Source organism: Fistularia commersonii, chromosome 20 (assembly GCF_037954325.1).
Source record: "Fistularia commersonii isolate RoL2024-O1a breed Wild chromosome 20, RoL_Fcom_v1.0, whole genome shotgun sequence".
NCBI classification, from domain to species: domain Eukaryota; kingdom Metazoa; phylum Chordata; class Actinopteri; order Syngnathiformes; family Fistulariidae; genus Fistularia; species Fistularia commersonii.
In genome coordinates, this window is record NC_141303.1 from 62773 (window position 1) to 88423 (window position 25651).

A 25651-nucleotide genomic window follows, 5' to 3' on the forward strand; every position below is an offset into this window, starting at 1 on the left:
GGGTTCTCCAGGTTCCTCACGCAGTCCAAACACATGCAGGAGCTTTATGGAGACCCTGCATGGCCCACACGGGCGAATGCTTGTTTACGTTTATATCATGGATAAATGCGTGAATGTTTGCATGACTCTATTCACTGTGAACGAGAGGGTGAATGTTTGTTTACGTCCAAGTGATGAATGAATGAGTCAATTGTTGCATATCTATGGGACATGTGAATGAGAGGGTGAATGTTTGTTTGCATCAATATAATGGATGAATGAGTTAATGTTTGTGAATGAGAGGGTGAATCATCATTTGTCTCTGCTGGATGAATGAGTGAATATTTGCCTGTCTATGTAACATGTGAATGAAGGAATAAATATATGTTTGTAAATGACGCGTGAATGCTTGCAGTCCATACGTGGCCAGCACCTGCAACCCCGACTGCATAATACGTAGCATAGAGGATGAATGAATGAGTGAATGAATGAATGAATGAGTGAGTGAGTGAACGAATGGATGAATGAGTGAATGAATGAAAGGAATGAGTGATAGAATGAATGAGTGAATGAATGAAAGGAATGAGTGAATGAGTGATAGAAGGAATGAGTGAATGAATGAATGAATGAATGTAAAGGCTAACCATTCCTCAGTGAACTCACTGAATCTGATTTGAACGCAACCTCGGGGCTGAAACCGGCCTCAGAGCCGAGTGTCCGCGGAGCGCCGGGGTTATATAACTGCCGGGCAGCCGTTGGCTCCTTGTCGTTGTCGTGGCGACGTCAGGCCTCTTCTTCTTCACCATTTCAATGGCTTTTTTTTCAACCCTTCATGCTCTTCTCAAAAGCATCTGACGTGTAAACCACGGTTTCAGATTATCAACATTCTAAACTTCACGTTTGTTCGTTATCAACACCTTTATCTGCGGCCGTGGAAGGATTGAGCCCATCCTGGATGTCGTTGTACGAGAGGCGGGTCCAGCCTGGACTGGTGGATCTCGTGGACTCCTATAGAGACATGCAACCATTCACCCACCTGGACAATTCAGGGTCTCCATGAAGCTCCTGTGTGTGTTTGCACTTTGGAAGGAACCTGGAAAACCGTGAGGAACCCCACGCAGACACGGGAGAACATGGAGAGTCCACGAAGAAAGGAACCCTGTGGGAATTAAAGCAGGGACCTTCTGGCTGCTTGTCGATCGTCATTCCCTTTTTCTCCAGTGTCTCCATATCTGGTTAGATCATCTCTAGAATGGATGTTTCCCAAACCAAATGTTCCTCCATGAAGTAACCAGCACTTAATCCACATTCTCAGCGACCCTCCTCATAAATCCATAAATAAATCCGTATACCATATGTTTCCTTCAGTGATTAGAACATGGAGACTCCACACAGGGAGGAACCCTGTGTGAACCCAACCAGGGACCTTCTGGCTGTGAGGAGGAGGAGCTAAACCACCGCTGGTTTAAGTATTTTCATGTGTTCTTTAGCATGTCCGGTCTATGGAGGTTCTCAATCATCAGGTTATGGTAAGTTCTTGTCGTGGCACCTGGACTTGATTTCCACCACTCATCTGAGAGGCTTCTTCGGTACTTCTCGGAAGAGAGGCTTCTTCAGAATCCTCTGGGATGAGGGCTGCAACATCTTCAAGTGAAGAAAATCAAGTCCAGCTATCACGACAAGAACATTCTGACAAGAATTCATGTGTTCATCCATCATCTTTCCAACAACTGAAGGTTCAATCATCTCCTCCTGATCCTGATTCTTCAAGACTGCCTTGTACTCCAGAAACCAGCATGAAGTCCTCGGTGTCGGGTTGTCCTTCAGAGCAGACAGCTTTTTCTCCAAAGATGATGTTTAGTTTGATACCCATCAGTTCTGGATAGCAAAGTGTGCACCAGGCGGGAGCTCAGATCTTCTGAAGTTTCTCTCTAAATGCTGGTCGAGATATCTGAGTGTTGGCTGGGATGGAGCCCCGAGGTCTCCTCTGATAGGATCATTCTCCTTTGAAGGCATCTCACTAGGCCTTCCCTCCCAAACGTTGAAGTAATATTCACATGTTGATGCAGGGTGGAGATGTTTGCCCTGGTCTTCTTTGAGCACTCACGTGTGTGTGTGTGTGTGTGTGTGTGTGTGTGTGTGTGTGTGCGCAGTGCCAGCTCTCCCAGGCCCTGAACGGCGTCTCCGACAAAGCTAAGGATGCCAAGGAGTTCCTGGTGCAGCTGAAGAACATGCTCCAGCAGATCCAGGTGAGCCCGACCCGTCAACTCCATCACGAGATGGAGACCCACAATAAAAGCTGATGTTCTTCTTTTTTTCCAGCCGAAAGCCTCATTTGATAAGAACAATCATTTCTAAGCTCCATGTCCATCCTTCAATCCCTCGTCTGCCTCGACGAACTCTGGGGGAAACAACCTCCGCGGAGGTCCAGGCGTCCACCTGTCCACCTGGTTCGGGTCCCTCAGGGGGACCCTGGAGGAGCTGTTCCAGAGACATGGTCCCTCCAGCGTGTACTGCTGGGATGTTTCTGGAACACCTCACCAAGGGGACCTCCAGGAAGCTCCTCAACCGGCTCCTCTGGATGCTGGAGGAGCAGCAGCTCTTGTCTGAGCTCCTCCTGGTGGACCAAATGTCTCACCCTATGCAAGGGAGGGTCTGGACCTTCTGGGGAGGAAACTGAGCTGCTTCAATCCACGATCTCCTCCTTTGGGTCACAACTGGTGATACCGGTTCAGCAAAGGAACCTCAAGAGGAACTTGGTTTCATTTTGGGGTTGGTGGACTTCATGGAGAGCTCCTGAACCACCGGTGTGAAGGTTCAGGAGCTCTTCTCAGCAACCCAGAAACAAGCCTGGTTGGAAGACGTTTCTGCAGATGTACCTCCATTTATCTCCTTCTGAGCAGCTGGAGAAGAAAACCCAGGGCTTTGGTCTCTGTCTCGTCCTCAAACAGAACCAGATCAGCCAAATTTGTGCGTGTGTGTGTGTGTGTGTGTGTGTGTGTGTGTGTGTGTGTGTGTGTGTGTGTGTGTGTGTGTGTGTGTGTGTGATTTCCCAATGGATAGTGATGACGGGCAGCTGATCTCCGCCAAGAGCATCTGCCAGTCAATCACACACACACACACACACACACACACCACATCTTGTCAGCCACAGCATCAATATTAAGAGCTTTAGTTCAAAACGGAGAGGATTTTGGTTTGAAGTAAACCCTGACTCAACTTCCATCCCTGGTTTTAACGCGAGGGATGATGGAGCGATGGAAGCAACGGAGGTAAAGAGGAGCATCTTCATCCTCTTGGGGGTGTGAGCTGGGAAATCAGAGGGACGGTCCTGTGTGAAACCCCTGTTCGAAGAGCCCAGAAGGTCCCTGGTTGGAGGGCTTATTGTGTGGAGTCTCCATGTTCTCCTCAGGGTTCTCCGGGTTCCTCCCACATGCAGGAGGTTCCAGTTTCTCACCGGATCACAGCGAGAATGCACAGTTTGTTGGATCCACCTCCCATGCAGGAGTTTCACTGGAGACCCTACGTTGTCCAGATGGGAAGGTGAATGCTGCGTGTCTATATGCGGCCCTCTGATTGGTCCAGGGTAAACCCCGCCTCCCGTCCAATGAGAGCTGTGATAGGCTCCGCCCCCGTGACACTGACCTTATTTGAGAATGAAGGAGTGTGGGGATTGTAGCAAAAAAAAAAAGACTGACGGTTTAGCAAAACATCTAAGCTTCGATCTCCTCCAGCTTCACGTCACGCCTCGCAGGAGATACGCGTGAAACCGACATCTCACCGCCGCTTTTTGCCGCAGGAGAACGGCGTGGAGTTCGAGGCTTGCCTGGTGGCCCAGTGCGACTCGCTGATCGAAGCCCTGACCAGGCAGAAGGCCAAGCTCCTCACCAGGGTCACCAAGGAGAAGGAGTACAAGCTCAAGGTGGGGGGGTTTCCTAATCCGTGTCCTTCTCAGGTCGCGGTTTTGTGATTATGATGAATATATGCTGCGTCCCATCTGTCGTCTGACACTTTTCACTGTAAATCCACCGGCGAGGGTTTCCTAAGTCCCAGTGTATCACATGGACGCCTGCCCGGGCTCAACGTGCCCGCCGACCGACCGACTGACCGTCTGTCTGGATGGTGTGAGTGTATGCGTGCGTGCGTGCGTGCGTGCGTGTGCACGTGTGAGGCAAGGGGTTTGGACGGAAGCCCCGGCGGACAGCTGTTGTCATTATCTGCCTGCAGAGATTTAGCCTGAGGTCAAAGAGCCGGAAGGCGCCGACCAAGAAGAAAATCCGCGTGTAGCTCCTGCGTCCGCGAGAAGTAGCCAATAGTTGTCCATCAGCACTCGGGAGCTGCAGGCTTCGATCCTTCCTCATCCAAGAGAAGTCCTCCGCCGTCTAGGCTTGACATTGGAGTTACAAAATGCCAAGATGGTGACTGATTTAGAAAAAGCATCCTTGGAGTTTGAGTTCATGGATCACGGTTCTGTTGAGCTACCGGCATGTCAATGCTAATGCTTGTGGAGTATTCCTGCTCCGCATCTGAATGCAAGCAGAACCCCCAGGACACTTCCTTCTTCTGGCACAGACCACCCTTCTCTACGTTTCTCCCAGCCGAGGACTCTTGTCAAAGTCTTTTTTTGGCAACAGGACTTGAATTTCTCCACTTGAAGACTTTTCAGCCCTCATCCCAGAGGCTTGTTCAGTTCTAATGACCTGTGGGTAGTTTCCAAATGTAATTGGCAGGTTTTCAGACTTCTCTAGGTTATGCGAGTCCTGTGGCTTGTTGTGTAAATGGAAGAGTTGATCTGCAGAAGCCAGGTTTCAGGGGTTTGTTATGCTAATTGAGGTGTCGTTCATTGGAACAAAAGAGCAACTTTTGTGGGTTGACCTGGATTGGAGTGTGAATGGGTGAAGCTCAACGAAGGAGTGAAACCTGTTGGATCTCATGGACTGAGGCTCAGGTGGACGTTACCGGTGGCAGCTTCTGTTGGAGGCCTTTCCTGGTTGTTTGGAGGGTGCAGAAGTTCCTGATCCGTGTGTGCAAATCCGTCCTGGTGTTGCTTCCAGTACAGCATTATACGTCTGTGAAAGGTCTGAGGCCCCTCCTCTGTTAAGGTATGCTTTTTCTGCTTTAACAAAGATGGATTCTTTGACCCCTCTCTCCAACCATCTGTCTTCTCTGGACAGAAAAAAAATCAGACATTGCTGTGTTCGAACGAATGGCTCTTGTTCTTCAGGTGTAGGTGAACATCGATGTAGACGTAGCAGTCCAATTGTGGATCGGTAGTTGTAGTTGCTCCTGGTGTCATCCATGCTCTTGATGCCCGCCTTGGCGGCAAGCCTCCATTAGCTTGCGGCTGCAGCTTCCAAGGCGGCTGAGTTGATGCTGCCTGCCTTGAAGGTATTCTTTGGTGGGCAGGTCCTTTTGTGAAGAGGTTACTGAAGAGCACGTTTTTCGGTATGCTTCCATCCTGAAATGGCCAACCCAATGTAGATGCCTTTTGGCATTTGAGGCAGACATGCTTGGGGTTCCCGCTCCTGTCAGGTCATCTTTTGTCATGGATGTGGTCTTACCAGGTGATGCCAAAGATTCTCCCAGATGGAAGGTGTTGAGTCTGTGCCTGAACGTGGGCTAAAGGGACCAGCGTAGCTCAGTCACTGCCACCGTCTGTGATGAGATCGGTCTATTTCCTGTCACTCAATATCACTGCCAAGTCAAAACAACGAAACAGAGTTTTCCACCGACGCATCACTTTACAGAGGATCATCATGGGATTCTCTGTCAGTCGGTTCACCCTTTCACCCTTTCAGTTTGGGAACTAGAAGCACTAACAAGTCCTTTAATCAGCTTTTGCGTTACGCAAAAAAACTAATCTAAATACCTACTGGGAGGCAGATGTTTGGAAAGTTATCTGAGTCCAATCCTTTAAAAGCTGCGTGTTTATTTATCTATTTTTCTTTCACTTCACCTCGCCGCTTCCTTCTTGTTTTTATAATCGCCAGCAGGGGGCGCCGCCGTCCTGTGACTGAACTCGTGGCTCAAACAACGAGCTGAGATACGTCGCCGAGGCAACATATCGGGCCCTGAGTCCGAACTCAGAGGTCCTCCTGACCCGGCGCCGTTAATCAAAGCGCCAGCAAATGGCGCGCCTGAAGCTATTGGGCTGTAATTCGAAGCAGTCGAGGCAATTAGTTCCCTCATTAGCTTTACGCTTAATGAGATCACGGTTAATTATCCGTCCGTCGACTCACGTCTCCTGGTTCAATGTGAAAAGTGCGAGGGCGGCAAAACGAATCATCGACGCCTTCGACGGCGCCGCTGTCTCCGTCAGGTGGTGCGGGACCAGATCACCCACTGCACCATGAAGCTGCGGCAGACCACCGGCATGATGGAGTTCTGCCTGGAGGTGCTCAAGGAGAACGACCCCAGCGGCTTCCTGCAGGTACATCACACCCTTTTGGATTGTGTGTGTGTGTGTGTGTGTGTCTGTGTGTGTCTGTGTGTGTGTGTGATGTTAGAATAGAGTTAGTTTGCACAGCACATCCCCTGACATGTTAAAACCATACACCATTCATTCACTCATCATCAACACCAACCTTTTTCGTGCCTCAGACCTGTTTAATGTGGGTTAGGGTTAGGCCTTTACATAAATACAACAAAATAAAATGATACAATCAATAATGTCATATTCAAGGATTCAAGATTTTTTAGTGTCGTTACAAAGAGTACAACGAAATTGAGGGAGAGCCGCTGTCAGGGCCACAAACCAACCTTATAAGGCAGGACACGACCCAACAATACATCAACAACAGCAGCATCTCTGGGTTCCAGATATAAGACAGAGAAAAAAATAAATAAAAAATAACATTTGGAAGAACAAAAAATAAATGTGTAGGAAGAGAAAAGTAAATGTATGTGAGCTTCAGGGTTCAGGATTCAGGGTTGTGCCCAATTAAGTGCGATGAGCGCTCTGGGATAGAAACTGTTTCTCAATCTGTTTGTTTTTGCCTTGATTGTCCGAAGGCGCCTCCTTGAGGGCAGCAGTTGGAGCAGGTGGTGGATCTCTGAGGAGGCTGTAGGAGTCCTCGAGTGATGGATAGGATGACCCATCCTTTTTGGGGCGGTGTTTAAGGTCCTTTCTGCTACTGTGCTGCTGGCGAACCGCAGCTTTGTACATTTTCAGCTCACGGCAGAAGATGGGCAGCGACCCCGCTGTTCTGACCTTTTCCGGGAGTTTGTTCCACCACTGAGGAGCCGAAACCAAGAAGAGCCGAGACCGGTTGGATCGGCAGACGGGGGCTCGGAGTGATGGGGTGAACGGTTGCAGAGAGGTGGCAGATCGGAGGGGATAGACGGGTGGCTCGACCATATCCTGAAAATATGACGAAGATATGAGTGAAGGGACATCAGAAGGAGAGTTGTGTGGGAGAATTTGGGACGGTTGAACACCAGGCGGGCTGCCGCTTTCTGAAGAAGCTCCAGAGGCCTGATGGTCACTGCTGAGGCGCCGGCAGGGAGGGAGGTGCAGTCGTCCAGACCAGAGATGACTTGAGCCTGGATGAGCATCTGCACCGTATCCTCCGTGAGGAATCTGTCAATCTTCCTGATGTTGTGAAGGAAGAATCTGCAGGAAGGTGCAACCGCTGCGACGTTTGCTGAGAACGACAGTTGGTTGTCCAGGACCACACCCAGGTTTCTCGCAGTTGTGGTTGGCCTTACCTAGGTGTTGTTGATGGTGACGGCCAGGTCTCTATGTGGACAACCTTTCCCCAGGAGAAAGCAGCTCAGTCTTGTCTAGGTTTTTTTTTTTCAAAATCCACCAAAGACTCGTTCATGTAATGCAGGGTGCTTGGTCTCCAAGTGGCGAGGCAGGATTGAAGGCTTCTCTGCCTCGTCGGAGAGCCGGTCGCTGCATATTATGCAGAGCGGGCTCGGTGCGTGGAAACCACCACATTTGAAGTAGGTCCCCTGGTGTCGTCTGCTAAATGCAGCTTTCCTTTTCTTGGTGGTCACAGGCTCTTCTTCTCTCTCCTCACTGGGCCTTTTCTCTTTGCAAAGAAGCTTTACAGACGTCTGTCTTTTACTCACTTTGCTAGCTTGTGGGTTTAATATTAGCGTTCATGTATCATATGGCCGAGACGGGCGTCTTGACATGCGTCAAGGGTGAGTCAAAGACCGATGGAACGGAGAGAATTCGCTCATTTTTCAAAACACAAGGTTGTTCAGACTCAGATGATAAATAGAACGGAAATAAACTTATCTCCCTTTGGTCTTTTCCCTTCAGGGTCTCCACAGTGACTCCACCTTCTCCATCTCACCCTCTTCTCTGGATCCTCCTCTCTCACACCAACTACCTTCATATCCTCTCTCACCACATCCATCCATCTTGTCTTTGGTCTTCCTCTAGACCTCCAATTCCAGCATCCGTCTACCAATGGAGTCCCTCTCCCTCCTCTGTCCATGACCCAACCATGACCCAACCATCTCTGACCTTCTCTCCAAAACCATATGCCGTCCCTCTAATGGACTCATTCCTGACCCTCTCCATCCTGGTCACTCCCAAAGAGAACCTCAGCATCTTAAATAAAACAGAAATAATGTAAGTTATTTATTCTTTCTGTGCGGCCTGGCACTAAACGACCGTGGGCATGGGGGCCGCTGATCGACACCACCTTCCAGGGCGAGAGGCGGGTTCATCCTGGACATACAAGCATTCACCCTCCCATTCATGTCATATAGAGACACACATCCATTAGCTCCTCCACACGTCTGGATGATTTACCGTCATCCGGACTATAAGCCGCTCCTTTTTCCACAGGCTTTGAACACTGCACAACCATGCGGTTAATTTATGGATTTTTTTGGGGGGGCTAACTAGCTTCACGCCACCAAAGCATTCAGCCTCGTCACATCGGCCCGTGAAACTCTGAGACCGTTCACTTCCGACAGCAAAGAAGATGACTTTGTCCAGGAGGAAGACCAAGATAGCGATCGGCTGCAGTAGCACAAAGCCGGTGTGGTTTATATTCGGATGTGCTCAATAGTCTGAAAAATTACAGCAGTTTCTCTAAATGAACACACTTCCTGTTTTGGACTCCTCAGGCAAATGAATGAATGACAGGTTTGTCTATTCAAATTTATTTGTTGATTTCTAAGTGCTAACGGAGAGCTCTTATGTCAGGAAAAACTGGTAAATCTGGCCCTGCGCACACCGCCGTGTGGATCATCCTATCAGCTGCCCCAAACCTGCAGCTCCTCGGTTTGCGATCCACAATACGATTACAATACAATATAGTCATTTGACAGATGTTTTAACCAAAGTGGCTTACCGCGGAGGTGCCGGGGATTGAACCCAAACCTCATACATGCGAAGCGTGCGCGCTGCTCTGAGCTACATACGACAAGGTGGGCCTTCGGTGGGGTCGGAGCCCAATCCATAATCGTCGATTACCGCAGGTCGGCCGAGAGGTCAGAGGACCGTGGGGTCGGTCCTCCTCAGCATACATGTGTCCTCATAAAAAAAGCGAGGTAGACATTTTTCCTGGTACCTTCACCTCTCTTGTCTCGGCGGAGGAAGGCGCTTCCTGATATAGAGATCCAAGGTGCTCCAGCGCGATTGGCATCCTCTCGCCTCCATCCCGTCTGAATATTTCAAGGCATATTGATGGCACGCTTCTTTGAGTGTTACGTTGACGTCACGCTAACCGGAGGCTCTCGAAGGAGCGGCCGATATGGACTGCTTTTGTGTCGGAAAACAAAAAGAAAGAAAGCTTCTCAAAACCTCAAATTGTCCAGTATATTCCGCTGTGCGATGATTTCCTGCCGTTTGACAGTGGTGAAACAGTTTGTCATGCTAATACTGGCTTAGCTTGCTGCGCTAATATTAGAAGCACATGCTAACCACCAAGCCACCGCAGAGGTACCACTTTGGTATTGCTGCAACAATGAATGTGGTGATTTTCTCTCTGACAAATGGGAAAGGATGAAGATCAGCACTTCCAAATCCAAGGCTGTGATCCTCAGCTGGGGACGAAGGAGGAGAGCTCCTCTGCGGCTCGGGGAGGGGAGGAAGTATCTCTGAGGTCTTGTCTGGAAGTGAGGGGAGAATGCTGTGAGGGGGACAACGTCGCAGTGAAGAAGGTTGGATATACTGCAGGAAAAAACGTTCCCAACCTCGCCGGTGGTCTCCAGCTGTGGGCGGTGACCCAGAGAACATCATGGATGATGAGTCTCCTCCTCAGGGTGTCCTGGTTAGAGAGAGGGTGAGGGATCGTATGTATGGATTCGCTGCAGAAGATGGATGGATGGTTATGGACCTGCTTCCCCTATGATACCATGGAGAACGTGGCCACGCAAACCTGTTTCACCGCTTCTTCTCCGGCGCTGGTCTTGCGAGATCCCCATTCCAGCGCACAGCGTCTCGAGCTTTATTTGCAAAGGGATCAATCAAACCCTCGAGGAACCAGCGATCGATGCGAGGGGCTGTTAAGCGGCCTTCGTTTAACCAGAGCGGATAATCACAGTTAAGTGAAAATCAAAGCGGCGTCGCTGCGCCAGGAGCCCGAATGCATTCGCTCTGGAGGGAAAGGAGCTTTTAGCCGTAGACGAGAGGGTATTTCCTTTCCTAAATATTTGAACTGCTCTAATGTTTGCCTCATTTCACTTGTCAGACACAATGTATTGAGAGCCGGCTCATGGAAAGGAGGGAAGGGGAGGGCGGCCGATCTGTATGCAGGCAGGATGTCACCACCTGCCAAGTGTGTTTAACGTGCAAATAGGAGAGAAGCGCTCTCATTTCCTGTGTGTGTGTGTGTGTGTGTGCGTGTGTGTGTGTGTGTGTGTGTGTTTGCGCTCGTAGCTCTCGGACGCCCTGATCAAACGGGTGACCTCGTCCCAGGACCAGTGGGTGAAGGGCGCCTTGGAGCCCAAGGTCGGCCCCGAGTTCGACCTCACGCTCAACACCGACTCGCTGCTCCAGACCATCCTGCTGCTGGACTTCTGCCAGGGCAAAGGTAGACAACGCGCCTCTTCTTCTGATACGCACAACAAAGTAATACTGGCTAACAGTAGCAGCACATCATGCGGTTATCCTTGAAAACTCTCCACGTCCGTGAAAGCAACGGAGGTTCTGGTGGACGATCACAGCTCCTCCTGAAGCTCCTCCTGTTCCACATAAATTGAATTTCAAAGGCAAAATGGGCCAAGCACCCTTTTTTTTAGTTGGTTCTATAAATTAAAAAAAAAGCAAAGGGCTTGCTGCAAAAACCTCCCTTGACAATATATTATAAACAGCGCATACTGTGGTAATTAGCTATTCACTGGGCGGATGTTACCCGGCAACACGTTGCCGTGCATGGACGGGGGGCCGCCTCTACTTTCATGCCATGATAATCCCGGAGATTACCCGTGGGGACGCAAATTGTATATTACATATATGATCAACCTCGTGCATAATTTATTTCTGTGCTGCTCTGCTGAGAAAGCAAAGGTGAAGCGCTTTCATTTGTAGATGTGAATTCAATGTCCATTAATTAATTATCACTTTACTCGTGCACATAATGCTTTGTATACTAATCACTTGAACTGGAGGGTGCATTAGCATAAAGCCATATATCCCCCAGATGCTAGGTACATTACACTCAGATTAGCGTGGCGTGATTAATTATTAATAGTCTTACATGCACCGTAATCTTTACGCTCTGTACATGACACTTTAATGCAGGTTTTCTTTTGGCGTATAACTGGGCGCAGTTTGTCACCGACATTTATGTTTTTGTCTGACGATTTCGGGCTGGGTACTCACAGATACCCAATCTCTTGGAGATTAGCATGGGGTTGTCTGCTAATACATGATAATACTAGTTGAATGCACTGATGTGCTAACATGCATGGTGATTTTCATGCATAAATTATGCCGCACATCGCTCAAACCGACACGAAACCCCGTGTAATACCTTTTGGTGACGATAAAATGCTTGTAAGGAGTTGGACAGCCTGCATTTCACGTTACAAAAAAACAACTCATAATTACAAAAAAAAATTTAAGAAGGTGATAATTCAATGTTTTCATCATTAGCAAACAGTTTGCAATGAAAAATAAACCATTTGCTTGAGGCATCGCTCACTGCTTCCTTGTTCTAAGAGTAAAAACAACCAATTGTGCTGCCGAAGCATTACTTGAAGTCCTAAAAACTACTTATCTCATTATATGCAGATGATGCTACATTTTACATCACCAAAAACTTGTGCCACATTCATACTGTCTGGCTAAACCGCACCTATGTGAGATAGATATTTGATGTCACAACACTTTTTTTGAAGTGTATTGCATACCATAGATTGTAATATTTGCGTATAAATTGACATTTCATCGCTTGGCTTTTCATTTGCACCGTTGGATGCATCAGATGTGCTTTAAGTAAATCATGAGCCTTTGCAGTTCCATTCTGAAGTTTACTTTATCTCCTCCTCTGCTTTCCCCCTTCTCCTCACCAAAAGGCGCAAAATGTTCCACCTCTCACTTCAGTTTTCTTTAATTTGTCCAGATATGTCATGTGACCTGGGAGAATACGTGTTTTTGGTTTTAATTGTTGCTTTTTGAACCGTCCTCTCTCCATGTTCTCTTGTACTGAAACTCCCGAACCCACGTCGTATTTCCAGATGTGCAGGAGAAACCCTTATTGAAACAAAAGCAGGCTTCAGGCAGTGGTGAGGCAGAGATGGAGACAGAGGGCCCAGGAGGTATTTCAGAGAAATAAACAAACCTTTTCACAGTTTTCCTCCCTTGGACTGATTCCTTCACTCCTCCACCTTCCCGTCCTGATCATAAAACCCCTCCCGGGTGGACGCTCGTCGGTCTTGTTAATGCTGTCTTTTGTTTCGATTTACTTTCTACGCATGTTTCATGTTTTTTTTTTCCCCGAGCTCCTCCCCGATAAACGCTTCCTCAGAAAAACCCTCCCTTCAACTTCCCGGAAACACAGCTCCGTCCTGATTTATCGCCTGAAGAAGTTGCTTGTTTTCACTGTAGAAACTTCATTCATTGGCAGAGGCCAACTAAGATAAGATAATACTTCATTGATCCCCACAGGGGAAATTCATTTGTCACAGCAGCACAACTATAACAATATCAATAAAGATGAATATAAATATAAATAAAGAGACAAGTTGCAAAACCCAGAGGAGAAGGGCAACCTTTGTCCCCAGAGCCGTCTAACAGCCCAAACCCCCGCGATTGTACTGCCGCTCATGATATACTGTGTCTACTATATAAATGCAGAGCGAGCGTACTTACAACTTGCACAGTTCTTTACAATAATTTATTTAGACATATATATTTTATTTTATTTTAGTTTTTCATCTTAATTTTTTTTCTTTGACGTTCACAATTTGATGGTGCTACCCCATCTGCCTCCCAGTTGCCCCTCAGGGACAAACGGAGTTTTTTTCTGATGCTGATTCTCAACAACCACAGCAAGGATAAAAATAGATAGCAGAATGACAACAACAAGGACAAAAATAGATAACCAAAATGACAGCAACAAGGATAAAAAGCGGTGGGTCGTCTTGTAACCGAGCGTTCCCAAACTCCTCCTTGCCTGTGGAAGTGTTGCTGAGCCAGACGCTGAACCCCCACCGGCGTCCAGGTGGTCCATCCATGATGAGCCTGTATCCTTACATGTGTAATGACCATAAAGTTGAATCCAATTTGATCTAATCTGACGATGGGTTAAACCGTTGCTTCTCAAAGAGCGCTTGGCTTCACTGTGGCCACGGCGGGAGACGAGGAAAGGCCGGCGTGTTTGCTGTGAGCCAAGAGTTGCAGTGTCACGCTTCAAACCCCGCTTTGAAAAGCCGTGCACTGCAAAACCAGCTCGTTGTAGCCATTAATTCTGACTTTAAAATTAGTAAATGAAAAAAAATCAGCACAAATTTTTTTATTCATTTTTATTGTGTAGGTTAAAGTGTTTAAACATTGTCCTCCAGAGTTAATCAATTTGAATTGATATTATTACATATTGATTATATTCAATATCATTTTTCAATATCGAATCGTTCAGTGGGTCAAAAAATTTTTACCATTTAAATAAGGATTTAATTTTTCTAAATTTCAGGCAAATTGATGCACTTTAATATCTTCTGTAAAAAACAATTTTAATAACATTTTTCTTGCATGTTGATCCATATTTTTTATTGTTAATATATTAATATTCAACATTTATGTATTTAGATATTTATTTCACTTCATATTTTAATTAATATTTAATATTTAGCTCATTTTTAATTTTAATAAGGATACAATGTTAAAGACAGAAATTTCAGAAAATAATGGAGAAGCACCGGGTTGAACGCAGAGGTCGCTCTTCGCTGCTGATGTTGTGCTTTTCCCAAAACTGAATGTGACTGAACGAAAAGCCCTCGCTTCTTCCTCTCGCCGCATGGCATCGCTGCTCCTCCACAGCTCGACGTAGCCAGACTTATAACGTGGTGGAATCAAAGAACTACTTCGGCGATAAAGGCTGTGCTTGCTTGAAGTGTGAATGCCGAGACTCCGTGCCTCCTGCCTTCCTCCCTCCTGCCCCCCCTTCGTGACCCTGAGCAAACACACACTTTGCCGTCCCTTCACTTGTGTTGTTTTTGTATCAAAAGATCAGCAAAGCCCGCCATCAGTGATAAAGCGGTTTGCGACAGTTCTTTGTCCGGGCTGAGAAGTAAGGTCACCCCGCTGGACATCGGCAGGATGTCGGATGATCGATTAAAGAAAATAATAAAATACCCGATATCCGGCTGGCGTTAGACACTAAATTTTGATCAGAAAAACCATCCGAAACAAAACGTCCTCGCACGGCGCCGGCCAGCTGGGTGGCCCCTGGGAGGCGGGAACGCCGCCTCCCTTTGTCCGGTGGATGTTGTGATCCGTGTGTTTGTGTGGACGTGGGACTCGATGTTTAGGTAAACCGGTCATATTCCTTGAATCTCAGGCGTGTGCGCTTTTACCGACGCTTGATCATATTGATTTCCAGGACGGCCTCGTGCTAAATGCGCTGTCCTTTGGACGGGACGTCTGTTGAGCTGTATTTGGACGGATGTCTGAAGACCCGCAGCTGCTCTCCCTACACTTTAACTGTTTCACTCTTAAACTGGATCCACACCGAAGCTGCTCTGTCCCTTCCCTCACTCATAGAGACGATATCCCCTCTTTCATTTCTGGGACAACATCTGGTTGACTTCTTGACATTCATCTCCCCGCACAGTGGAGTCCGGCCCGGCTGTACCCTCAGCGCCGCTCCTGCAGCTGGAGAAATGCTGCACCAGGAACAACAGCGCCACCCTGGCCTGGAGGGTGACCGCGCCTCAGGGCAACCCCATCGAGGGCTACATTTTGGAGCTCGACGACGGCAACGGGGGACAGTACAGGGTGGGTGCCACGCAGATTCTGAACGCTTCTGCTCGTCGCCGCTCGACGTTACGTCCACTTAAGGACGCAGCGTTGAGCGGTTTGCTCGAGCGCGACCAGCGAAAAGTCAACAGTGCCCTCAAGTGGGTGTATTGTTGAACAACCGGCAGGCATGGGAAGTGTGCGGGCGGTGATGTTTGACCACGTTTGAAACGTACATGACGTTGACATAAACCAGCCCGAAGAACGTTATTTAGGAGTTGCTGTTTTTAGGGTCAGAAAGTAATGCAGGATCAGTCGAGGTACCCGTGAAGTGTCAAAGATGGATGTGTCTTGGCTGCCAATCAATAAGCCTGAAACTAAACCGCAGCTTCAGGACCTGGAGACAGTGAAGTACTAGCTACGAGGAAAGTTCCAGCTCTGCAAATATACTTTTAATATAAGAGGATCTGAAGCTGGTGACTCTGTTTCACAACTGGCTCCATATTTTGCAGAGCATAAGGCGCACCGCATTAAAATATCAATGAACGTGTGTATTTTCATACATAAGCACGGCGTTATAAGGCACATGATGAAGCACAGATTATAGAAAGCCAAAAAAAACAGTCAGTTTAGTCCTGCTTTATTCGTCTCGTTCGTCTCCCTTTGTTCCCTGGAAACTCTGTCTGGTCTTCTTCTCTCGGCCCAGTTCGTCCGCTTGCTTCCTCCACCTCGTCCATGTAGAATTCTTGGGCGGCCGCTCGATTCCCATCATCCACTGCGTGACCGATAGACTTCAGTTTGATTTCTGCTTCTTAACAGGTGCCATTTTTGGGGCTCCTCAGTAACATGGTGAGGAAGCTCAGGACGCACCGCTGGTACTCAAAGCGTCAGAGGTCAGCGTACGTCATACTGGCCTCTGATTGGTTCATGGTTGCCAGCGATGGCGGACACCTGAAGTCGGCCTGAGGTTGGAACAACGTTGTATTCCAGCACGACATCGTCGGATATCTGGCGCGGTCTGACGTCGCAACCCATACTATTCGACCGAGGAGCCACTTCAATACGACGTCCCCGTGTCGGGTGGGAACTATCAATGGAGCGCAGCGGCTCGGGCGCTTTACCAAGGCGCACCAAGACATTTTGGCAGATGTTTAAGCGCAGTTGACCACATAGAGTTGGTCGGAGGTCAAATAAGAATTCATACATTAGGCACCGATTATAAGGCGCTTGGACCATTTTTGAGGAAATCTAGGTGTGCCTTATAGTGCGAAAAATATGGTTGTCTTAATGGTCTCCCCTGGAGACGTCCTATATGTCTGCGGAGAAGAGGTTAGTTTATACCTGCATGACTTCATGTCTCCAGGAGGTTTACGTGGGGAAGGAGACGGTGTGCACAGTGGACGGACTCCATTTCAACAGCTCCTACAACGCCAGAGTGAAAGCCTACAATGGCGTCGGCGTGGGGCCGTACAGCAAGACAGTCGTCCTCAAGACCTCCGACGGTGAGGCCCTTCGAAAGACCATTGAAGATCTCGCCGCCTCTTTTTGGCGTCATTCGAAGGCCATCAGAAGGAGGCCTTCCATGCATCCGTGTACTTGTGAGTACTTTGTGACCAACCGGAGGCGGGGTCTCCCCGTTTTTGTGTGTGTGTGTGTGTGTGTGTGTGTGTGTGTGTGTGTGTCCACAGTGGCCTGGTTCACCTTTGATCCCACTTCTGCTCACCGGGACATCGTCCTGTCCAATGAGAACCAGACCGTGTCCTGCAACAGCTACGACGACCGCGTGGTGCTCGGGACCGCCGCCTTCTCCAAGGTGAGGGGGCGACGTTTTGGCCGCACGGTACGCGAGGGCGCCGCGCGCCCCGACAAGTTTGACCTTGTTCTTGGAACTCAGGGCATCCACTACTGGGAGGTCAGCATCGATCGCTATGACAACCACCCGGATCCGGCGTTCGGCATCGCAAGGATCAACACTATGAAGGACATGATGCTGGGGAAGGACGACAAGGCGTGGGCCATGTACGTGGACAACAACCGCTCCTGGTTCATGCACAACAACTCGCACACCAACAGGTACGTCCGGGAGCTACGGATAGAACTGGGATTACTGTAGAAGATGATGAATCTGATCAAACATCAGAGAGCTCCTCTCTCCAGGAGTCACCACAGCCAATCATGTGCCACTATCTGACATCCTCCTCCACTCCACGTCCATAAACTACCTCCCTGGTCTTCCTCTGGACCAGGGGTGTCAAACGTACGGCCCGCGGGCTGTGTCATCTAGGCGTGCAGTGTTTCAGTCCGTGTTCTCCACACGCCACAGGACTATGTGACTCACAACTCCCGCCAGATGGCGGTGACGCGGCTTCCGGGTCCGTCAATTGCATTTTTACGTCTTGTTAGAAACGGAGCCGTTTTCCCGTCGACCCCGACGCCCTCATGGGCGAGACCTGGTGGTCAGAAAAGAGAAAAGCGGAGGCGGAGCCTCGGGTTTCCACTTCCGATGTGTCGGCGGAGGTTGGTAAGAAAGCCGTCCGCTCGGCGTGGACGCCGCCAGTTTGGGTGCCAGGATGAAAAATACAAGAAAAGGAACGGAGAAGACAGAAGTGAGGCAGGTGTTGTTGAACTTTCACTTAGCTCTCTCAGGTTGTTGGTCATGAAGTTTCAAAGGAACGCTTTGTTACATAGAAGGAATTTTATCATTGACTGTTCTCACTAAAACACAGGAAACATTTGGACTGAGTTTCACTTCTAGGTAATCCCGCTCCGATTTCACTGATCCGGCCCCCGTGCACGTGGTCCCCGGACCGGTACGAGTTTGACACTCCTGGTGTAGACCTTCTCCAACCTCAGCATCCTTCTCCCCAGATCTTCTCTGTCCGTATCCAAACCATCTCAGTGTTATTTTATCTCCAGAACATCTGTGTTGTCTGATCCTCCTCCACATCTCCATCTCTGCTTCCTCCTGTCTTCTCCTTCTCCAAGCCAGACACCACGGCTGCTCTTCACCTCCGTCTCCTCCGCCTCCGCCGCTTTTCGCCTGACAACGTTGTTGTGGAAACGTAGGGGGCGGGGCCTCATCTCCAGACGCGTGGAAGCGAACAACCGCTTTTGTCATTTTAATAAAACCAATTAGTTCGGCTCTTTAATCGAGATAGTCGGACACACACACTCACATACACACACACGACAGCGGGGGATGGAGACGCCCCGGGCCGAAGAAGGGAACGAGTGTGAGACATCAAACCGCGGCGGCGTCCTTCCTCCTCGTGTCACCGGAAGCCGTCACACTCTCATTAAACATTTATTCTCTGTCACGTCTCCGCTTTCCCACCAGATAAAAGGGGAAACTTCACAGCGAAAAAGCCCAAATCCACCCCCGCCTTTGTTTGCTCGTTGCAGAGCAGGTGTGTGTGTGTGTGTGTGTGCGTGCGTGTGTGTGTGTGAATCACATCTGTCCCCTTGCAGAGCAGAGGAACCAAGAAGGCTCAGCAAGAAGGAGGCCTTCCTGTGTGGAGTTCCTCAGGTTCCTCAGGGTTCTCCGGGTTCCTCTCACAGTCCAAACACTTGCGGGAGGTTCAGTGGAGTCCAAATTGGCCGGATGTGTGAATGAGAGGGTGAAAGGTTGAACGTCCCTGAGTCGATCCGGGGTGAACCTCGCCAGTGGCGAGCGGTCAGGGGAGGCAGGAGAGGCCGTGCCTCACTTGGCAAGCTGGGAGAGAAAAAAAATGTCATCTGAAAAAAAAAAGAATGAAATAGTTCCGGTTATCGAGAATGATCCTGGAACTTCACCAGTTTTAGATTTTCTCATTTACCGTTGAAATACTGAGAAGAGACGTGCGTTGCCCTGCAGCTTGCAGGTGATGAATGGATGCATGAAAGGATGAAGAGATGGATGGAAGAAAAGGGATCAGCTGAAAGAAAATTGACAAACAGTGGAGAATTCATCCTAAACGAATCAAAACCTCTGTGCAGATTGTTCGAAAAACCCTTGAATCCATCAACTATTACAGCAAAGGATAGTTAAATCATGAAATCCTAAAAAGTGAACATCCAGCGAGCAGGAAGTCCACCGTCCAGCTCACGTTAAGCGTCTCACTCCACGCCGACGACACCCTGCTGTCGCTGCATGGCTGCCTTCTCTGTCGGAGTTCCACGGTGCCCAGCGCTGCAGCGAGCGGGACCTTTAGGACCTCCAGGAGCTCTGCATATGTCAGGGCCTTGTTCTCACAGCTGTGGGAGGACCATACTCTGGCCTCTCATGGAGGACGTTGCCCAATAATGACATAGAATGTACCTTCATACAGCAAGAGGACACATCAGAATGTTAGAATAAGCCAAATTATTCCAGAAAAATAAGAAGTTGGGTCAAAATGGCAAAGAATCACAGGAATGTATCCAGAAATTGCGTGTGTGTGTGTGTGTGTGTGTGTTTGTGTGTGTGTGTGTGTGTGTGTGTGTGTGTAGCCCCTGAAGATAGCGCTGTGTTTTTGGTGCTTTGTTTTTGCCTCCAGGAACAGCCGCACCTTCATCTAAATTTTATCTACACCAAATTCTCCTGCTGCTGCTGCTCACAAGCAAACTTTCATTATCTGTCTTGTGTGTGTGTGTGTGTGTGTGTGTGTGTGTGTGTGTGTGTGTGTGTGTGTGTGTGTGCGCGTGTGTGTGTGTGTGTGTGCGTGTGCGTGTGCTTGCGCGCGTGTGTGTGTGTGTGTTTGTGCCGGTGCACAGGGCTGAAGGAGGCATCACCAAGGGCTCGACGGTGGGCATCCTCCTGGACCTCAGCAAGCACACACTCACCTTCTACATCAACAAGGAGCAGCACGGGCCGATGGCCTTCGAGAACTTGGAGGGGGTGTTTATGCCCGCAGTCAGCCTCAACAGGAACGTACAGGTGCGTGTGTGTGTGTGTGTGTGTGTTTTATGGAAAGAATCAGAATACTTTATTGATTCCCTGTGGGAAATGTTTCTTTGTTGAAAGAAGCTCCCGCTACAGAGTCAATTGGGGGAAGTTATCAAAATAGAACTTTGTTTCAAAAAAAAAGAATGAAATAGTGAAATATACAAAGAACAGTAAAGATCCAACTAAATAAATAAATAGAAATAAAGTTAAAGGTATGTAAAAATATATGTAACATATACTGCTCAAAAAAATAAAGGGAACACTTGAACAACACAATGTAACTCCAAGTCAATCCCACTTGTGTGAAATCATAGTGTCCACTCAGGAAGCAACACAGATTCATTTTGACTTGTTTTAAGGACATTACATCAAAGTTGGATCAGCCTGGAGTTTGTTTTTACACTTTAATTTTGAGTGTGATTCTTATCCAGACCTCCATGGGTTGATACAATTGATTTCCATTGATCATTTTTGTGTGATTTTGTTGTCAGCACATTCAACTGTGTAAAGAGCAAAGTATTTCATAAGAATATTTCATTCATTTAGATCTAGGATGTGTTTTTTAAGTGTTCCCTTTATTTTTTTGAGCAGTGTATATGATTACATGTAGCGCATGTAATTTTGTGTCGAAGTAGGGGTTGTTTATAGCACAGAAGACAACGGAAGTGTTGCTCATCCAGAGAATTATTGACAGTCTGATGGCTGCGTGCGGGACTGATTTCCTCCGATGCGTCGTGTTGGATCAGTCTGGAGCTGAAAGACCTCCTGTACCTGGCCAGCACGCCGTCCAGGTCCAGGACGACCTCTACCTTGCTAAGCGTTCTCCCATCTGACAGCAGCCTCCGAGGGTCCAGCTTCACTCCCGCTGTCCTCGGCCCGCCGCTCAGGGCTCACAGCATAGAAGATAGCACCGGCTAGCGCGGGACTCGTAGGTCCTGCAGATGTTAAAGGACCTCAGTCGTACAAAGCGTCGGCGTTCTTTCCCCACTCCAGTGTGCTGTCAATGGCCGCCCCCAGATACTCCTCCACACTGACCCCCTCGATAAAGACGTAAAGGGTGCTCTTTGCCACACTGAGCTGTAGATGGTCAGGTATCAACTTGTGGAACTGACAGGACTCTGTGCAGAAGCTGATTCGTGGTGTAGAGGGTGAAAACACGGGAGTTTGTGTTTGGTATATCATCAGCGTGTCACTTCCTGCTTTGGCTCGCCAGGTGACCTTGCTGACGGGCTTGGAGGTGCCAAAGAACATCAAACACTAGGAGGCGCCCCGGACCTTCTGACCTTCTCGGACCAAGCCGGACGGGGCTAACGCTCACCTGGGGTGTGAAACCCGCCAGCGTTTACCGGCTGTAAATACTGTGACGTCACAGCAGAGCCGACTGGGTTACTGTGAATTTACTAGCTTCGTCTTATTATTTCTTTTTTAAAACATATATCATTCATATATATCATTTGCTCTCCTTCCCGACTATAATCGCTTAAAAGTAGAATTGTTAGGTGACCTGAGCTGGTTAGCGCGTCTTAGCATATCTGGCACTCAAAGAGGTGCCGTGTTTTGCCTCACGACCCTGCGTTTCGGCTCCGCCCTTTAATTTCGAAAGCCAATGCTAACTTCCTTAGCGTTAGCCAAAGGTGAAACCCTTGAGGGGTTTGTTTACAGCGGAATCTTCCATCTCGCCTCAGGGTCTCTGTAGACTTGGCTTTCGATGAGTGTTTTTTGATGAAAAGAAAAAAACATTGACGGTACGACAGCATTGGCCGGCTGACGTAGGCTAGCTAACGGCCTAGAAGATACCTCGAGAACACGTCTCACCTGAACCCGCCGATTTTTATACCCTGTTAGCTTTTCAAAAATACGAGAAAAAAAAAATGCGTAGAAATTCATCTCCTCGTGTCCCGTCAGCCATCTTTGTCGTAACATATCGAGTTTGACCGACGTGCCGTGCGTAGACGCCCAACTTGGAACAACGACGCGTTGAAGCTCCTCGACCTCCAAACGTAAGCGAAGGATTCTGCGCCGCCGCCTCAGACCCCAACCCTCCCCTTAGACCCCATTTTAGGGTAAGTTGGAGGCAGGTGATTGGCTGCCATAAGGAAAAGAGAAGAACGATAATATTATTTGATTTAAGAAAAAAAAAAAGACATTTTCTTGTAAATTACTGTAGCCCCTCGCTTATTTGCGCATTTTGATCCTTTTTCGTTCTTTTAACTTTTGCTACTCGGGGATCAGAACCTTCTCACTGCCAGGGTGTGACCTTGGTTGGTCGACGTGTGACCTTGGTTCTGGGTCCGGGGGACGACGTGTCAGAACATCTCGCTGGACTGACGTTCTCCGGCTCGTCCGTCCAAAAAGGCAAATGTCCATAAGTGGACCTGAAGGAGACCCGAAGGCCTGGACCACGTTTGTCCTCCAATATGCAACATATCATCAAGTCCTTCTGAAGATCTGTGAGTTCCACCCAGGTTCCCCTGCAGGCACGCTGCAGGAGACGCTTATCATCGGCGCGTTCAGTCGAATATCGTCACCGAATTTCGATATTTTCTATTCCCTGTAATGTGATATGCCATACAAGCTCTGTGTGTGTGTGTTTGTGTTTGTGTGTGTGTGTGTGTGTGTGTGTGTGTGTGTCTGTGTGTGTGTGTGTGTGTGTGTGTGTGTGTGTGTGTGTGTGTGTGTGTGTGTGTGTGTGTGTGTGTGTGTGTGTGTTTTTCCTGTGTGTGTGTGTGTTTTTCCTGTGTGTGTGTGTGTGTGTGTGTGTGTGTGTGCGCGTGTGCCTGGACTGTAAATATCGCGTATAACCACCACAAGCACGGGCTCAATGTCGAACCAGTTTACACACTCCGAGGCTGATAATTGTAAATAGGCTTGGTTGCCATGGCAGCGGAGGCGCCCCCTGCTGGCGGGCCGGGGTAACGCGCCCACAACCTCCTTTCATTTGTGTTTGTTTGTTTCACGCCTTTATCTCTTTGTTTTTCTAACACACTTTATTTACGGAGCCGAGGATTCGGTTCGAGGAATGCTATATTTTCAATACTTGGGCGAGAACGCCAGGAAATCTGTTATTTATTTGAGAGATGTGTGATATTAGAAAAGTAGAAAAACAAAATAAGTCTTATTTATTCAGTATTTCCTACGCGTCGCCTCCTGTTACGGGTTTCTCTTGTTCTAATAGCTGAAGAAAACAAATGTTATCATTTCTACGGATTTATTTACGGATTCATGGGGAGAGTCTCCGAGAATGTGGATTACTTGGTTGTTACTTCGCGGAGCTGCAGCCGGGTTGGAGAACATCCATAGATACCGGAGATCATCGACCCAGACATGGAGACACTGGAGTTAGGAATTAAAGGGAACGATGATCCACGAGCAGCCAGAAGGTTGAATTCCCACCGGAGGTCTTTCTGTGCGGAGGCTCCATGTTCTCCCCGTTTCTGTGTGGAGTTCCTCACACAGTCCAAAGGCTCAGGAGGTTCATGGAGACCCCGAGGTGTGAATGAGAGGGTGAATGTCTTGTAATGTGTCCCTGTGATCGATCCATGGAGAACCTCGCCTCTCGCCAGGGACGGCGAGCTTAGCCTCCCCTTAGCCTCCGATGATGAACGGCGACTGAAGAATTTGTCCTAAACTAATCCACAATTTCAACCACATTGTCAGGAAAAGCCTTTATTTCATCTAAAACCCAAACATTGCCGGTGAAACAACTCTAAAATATGCATCAGATCCTAGAATCTGCACATTCAGAGAGCAGGAAGCTGTAGAGCAGCTGCAGGACGCTGAGCTTCAGATGACGAGGACCACCTCAAGCCTACTTGTTCTGGAGTATTTGTCACCATCCAATCCCGAAATGTTGACCTCCACACATTAATGTGTGTGTGATTGCCCTCAGACTTCCATCCCAGCAGATGATTGACCTTCCCTGTGGTCCACTTTAGTGCTGTGGATGCAGAAGTGAGACATTTCTGTGGCGTCCCAGACCCCAGGGTGTGTGTGTGTGTGTGTGTGTGTGTGTGTGTGTGACCACGCCGGGGGGGGTTCATGATGGACTGTGGCGGGAATTCAGCCTCCGCCAACCTCCAGGAGGTCTGTTTGCCCCTCCATGCAGAAACCAGTGGGCGGCCATGTTGCTGTGTGTGGAACCTCCACGACCTCCATGTCTCTCGTGGGGTTCCTCAGGGTTCCTCCCGGTGCACGAACGTGCAGAAGGTTCACTGGAGAACCTGAATTGCCAACAAGTGAATGGTTGTATGTCTCCATGATGTGTGAAGCTTCTTAAATCAGTGTTTCCCAACCTTTTTAGAGGCACGGCACGTTTTCACGAGAAGTCCCACAGCAGACCACCACAGAAATATGTCACAAATGTTTTAATGAAATAGAATGACACCGTCGTCTCGAGCCATTTCTTTGACGCCAAAGCCGAGCATTTCTTCTACCATGATTTTGCATGCGGGTAGTATTCAGGGCTCTGCCACGGCGCGCTGCTGTTTGGATTTAGCAGATTTCAGCAACTTTGTCACCGGCTTTTAGAGCTTTCTCACTCGTCTTGGTGGTTTTCTTCAACGCGGCTCCGTTTCTCAGTCTATTTACACAGATGCGTAAAATAGTCCATGTTCTCATCTTGACGTGAAGGCTGTTTAGTTTGGAGATGACGTTTAAGTTCGCTTGGAACCAGCTTTTCCTTGCACGCAGCCACAACCGTGTCGGCTCGGTGGGTTCTCAGTGAAAGTGAATCCTAATTTCACTGTACTGTCTTGGGCTGTTTTTTTTACTCTCTACTGACCACGATTCCTACTTGGGCCTCCATCTGGGTCACAATGAAGAACAAATTATTTGTCCACGGCATTTCATGCTGCTGTGTCACGGGAAGCGTCGCTAATTCCTCTGCTGTTTGAGCAGCGGCAGGTTTATTCATGACCTGTTGCTTTCTAGTGGGATAGAATTTGATTGTTGAGCCTGTCACTGCATGCTGCCCTGATAGAGAGACCTACCAGTACACATTCTGTGTGTCGAATAAATCATTTTTGGATTAATCAGGCCCACCTGATGATCCCTCACGGCACGCTGGTCGGGAAACACTGTCTTAGAGAACGAATGAGCAAATGAATTAAACAAGTGCGGCCGCCATATCGCTGACATCGGTATCCATGCACCGCCGGCCCGGCTCTTCTCCGACGTGACGCTTGTACAGACGTCCCCCCCCCCCCCCCGACCCCCCATGAATGTGACATTTCTTTCATTCCTTTCAAAACATGGCAGCGAGGAAGATAAATAAACAAATAAAAGCACACATTGCTGTTGTCTGCTCGTCTCTGCGGAGTGTAAATTTATTTATCTCCTGCTTAAGCCCTCATTTTTCACTGAAAATACACACTGCTGTGTGTGTGTGTGTGTGTGTGTGTGTG

The 25651-nt window shown here is 48.5% G+C and overlaps 1 protein-coding gene across 3 annotated transcripts in view; it reads left to right on the plus strand.

The window, feature by feature from the left end:
• trim67 (tripartite motif containing 67) overlaps nt 1-25532 on the plus strand; it is a 44193-nt gene extending 18661 nt beyond the window's left edge. Inside the window, exons 3-12 of one of the 3 annotated variants that reach the window (XM_086167561.1) lie at nt 2133-2228; nt 3779-3901; nt 6299-6409; nt 10826-10979; nt 15222-15385; nt 16710-16848; nt 17035-17159; nt 17241-17419; nt 20078-20240; nt 21463-25532. In XM_086167561.1, the coding sequence (XP_086023687.1) occupies nt 2133-2228; nt 3779-3901; nt 6299-6409; nt 10826-10979; nt 15222-15385; nt 16710-16848; nt 17035-17159; nt 17241-17419; nt 20078-20240; nt 21463-21510 (1302 nt within the window). In that variant the 3' untranslated portion in view covers nt 21511-25532. Of the gene's footprint in view, nt 1-2132; nt 2229-3778; nt 3902-6298; nt 6410-10825; nt 10980-15221; nt 15386-16709; nt 16849-17034; nt 17160-17240; nt 17420-18331; nt 19095-20077; nt 20241-21462 lie in introns of those variants that run through there. The other 2 variants (XM_086167562.1, XM_086167563.1) reach the window with 2 other exon arrangements.
• The last annotated feature ends 119 nt before the right edge of the window (nt 25533-25651 follow it).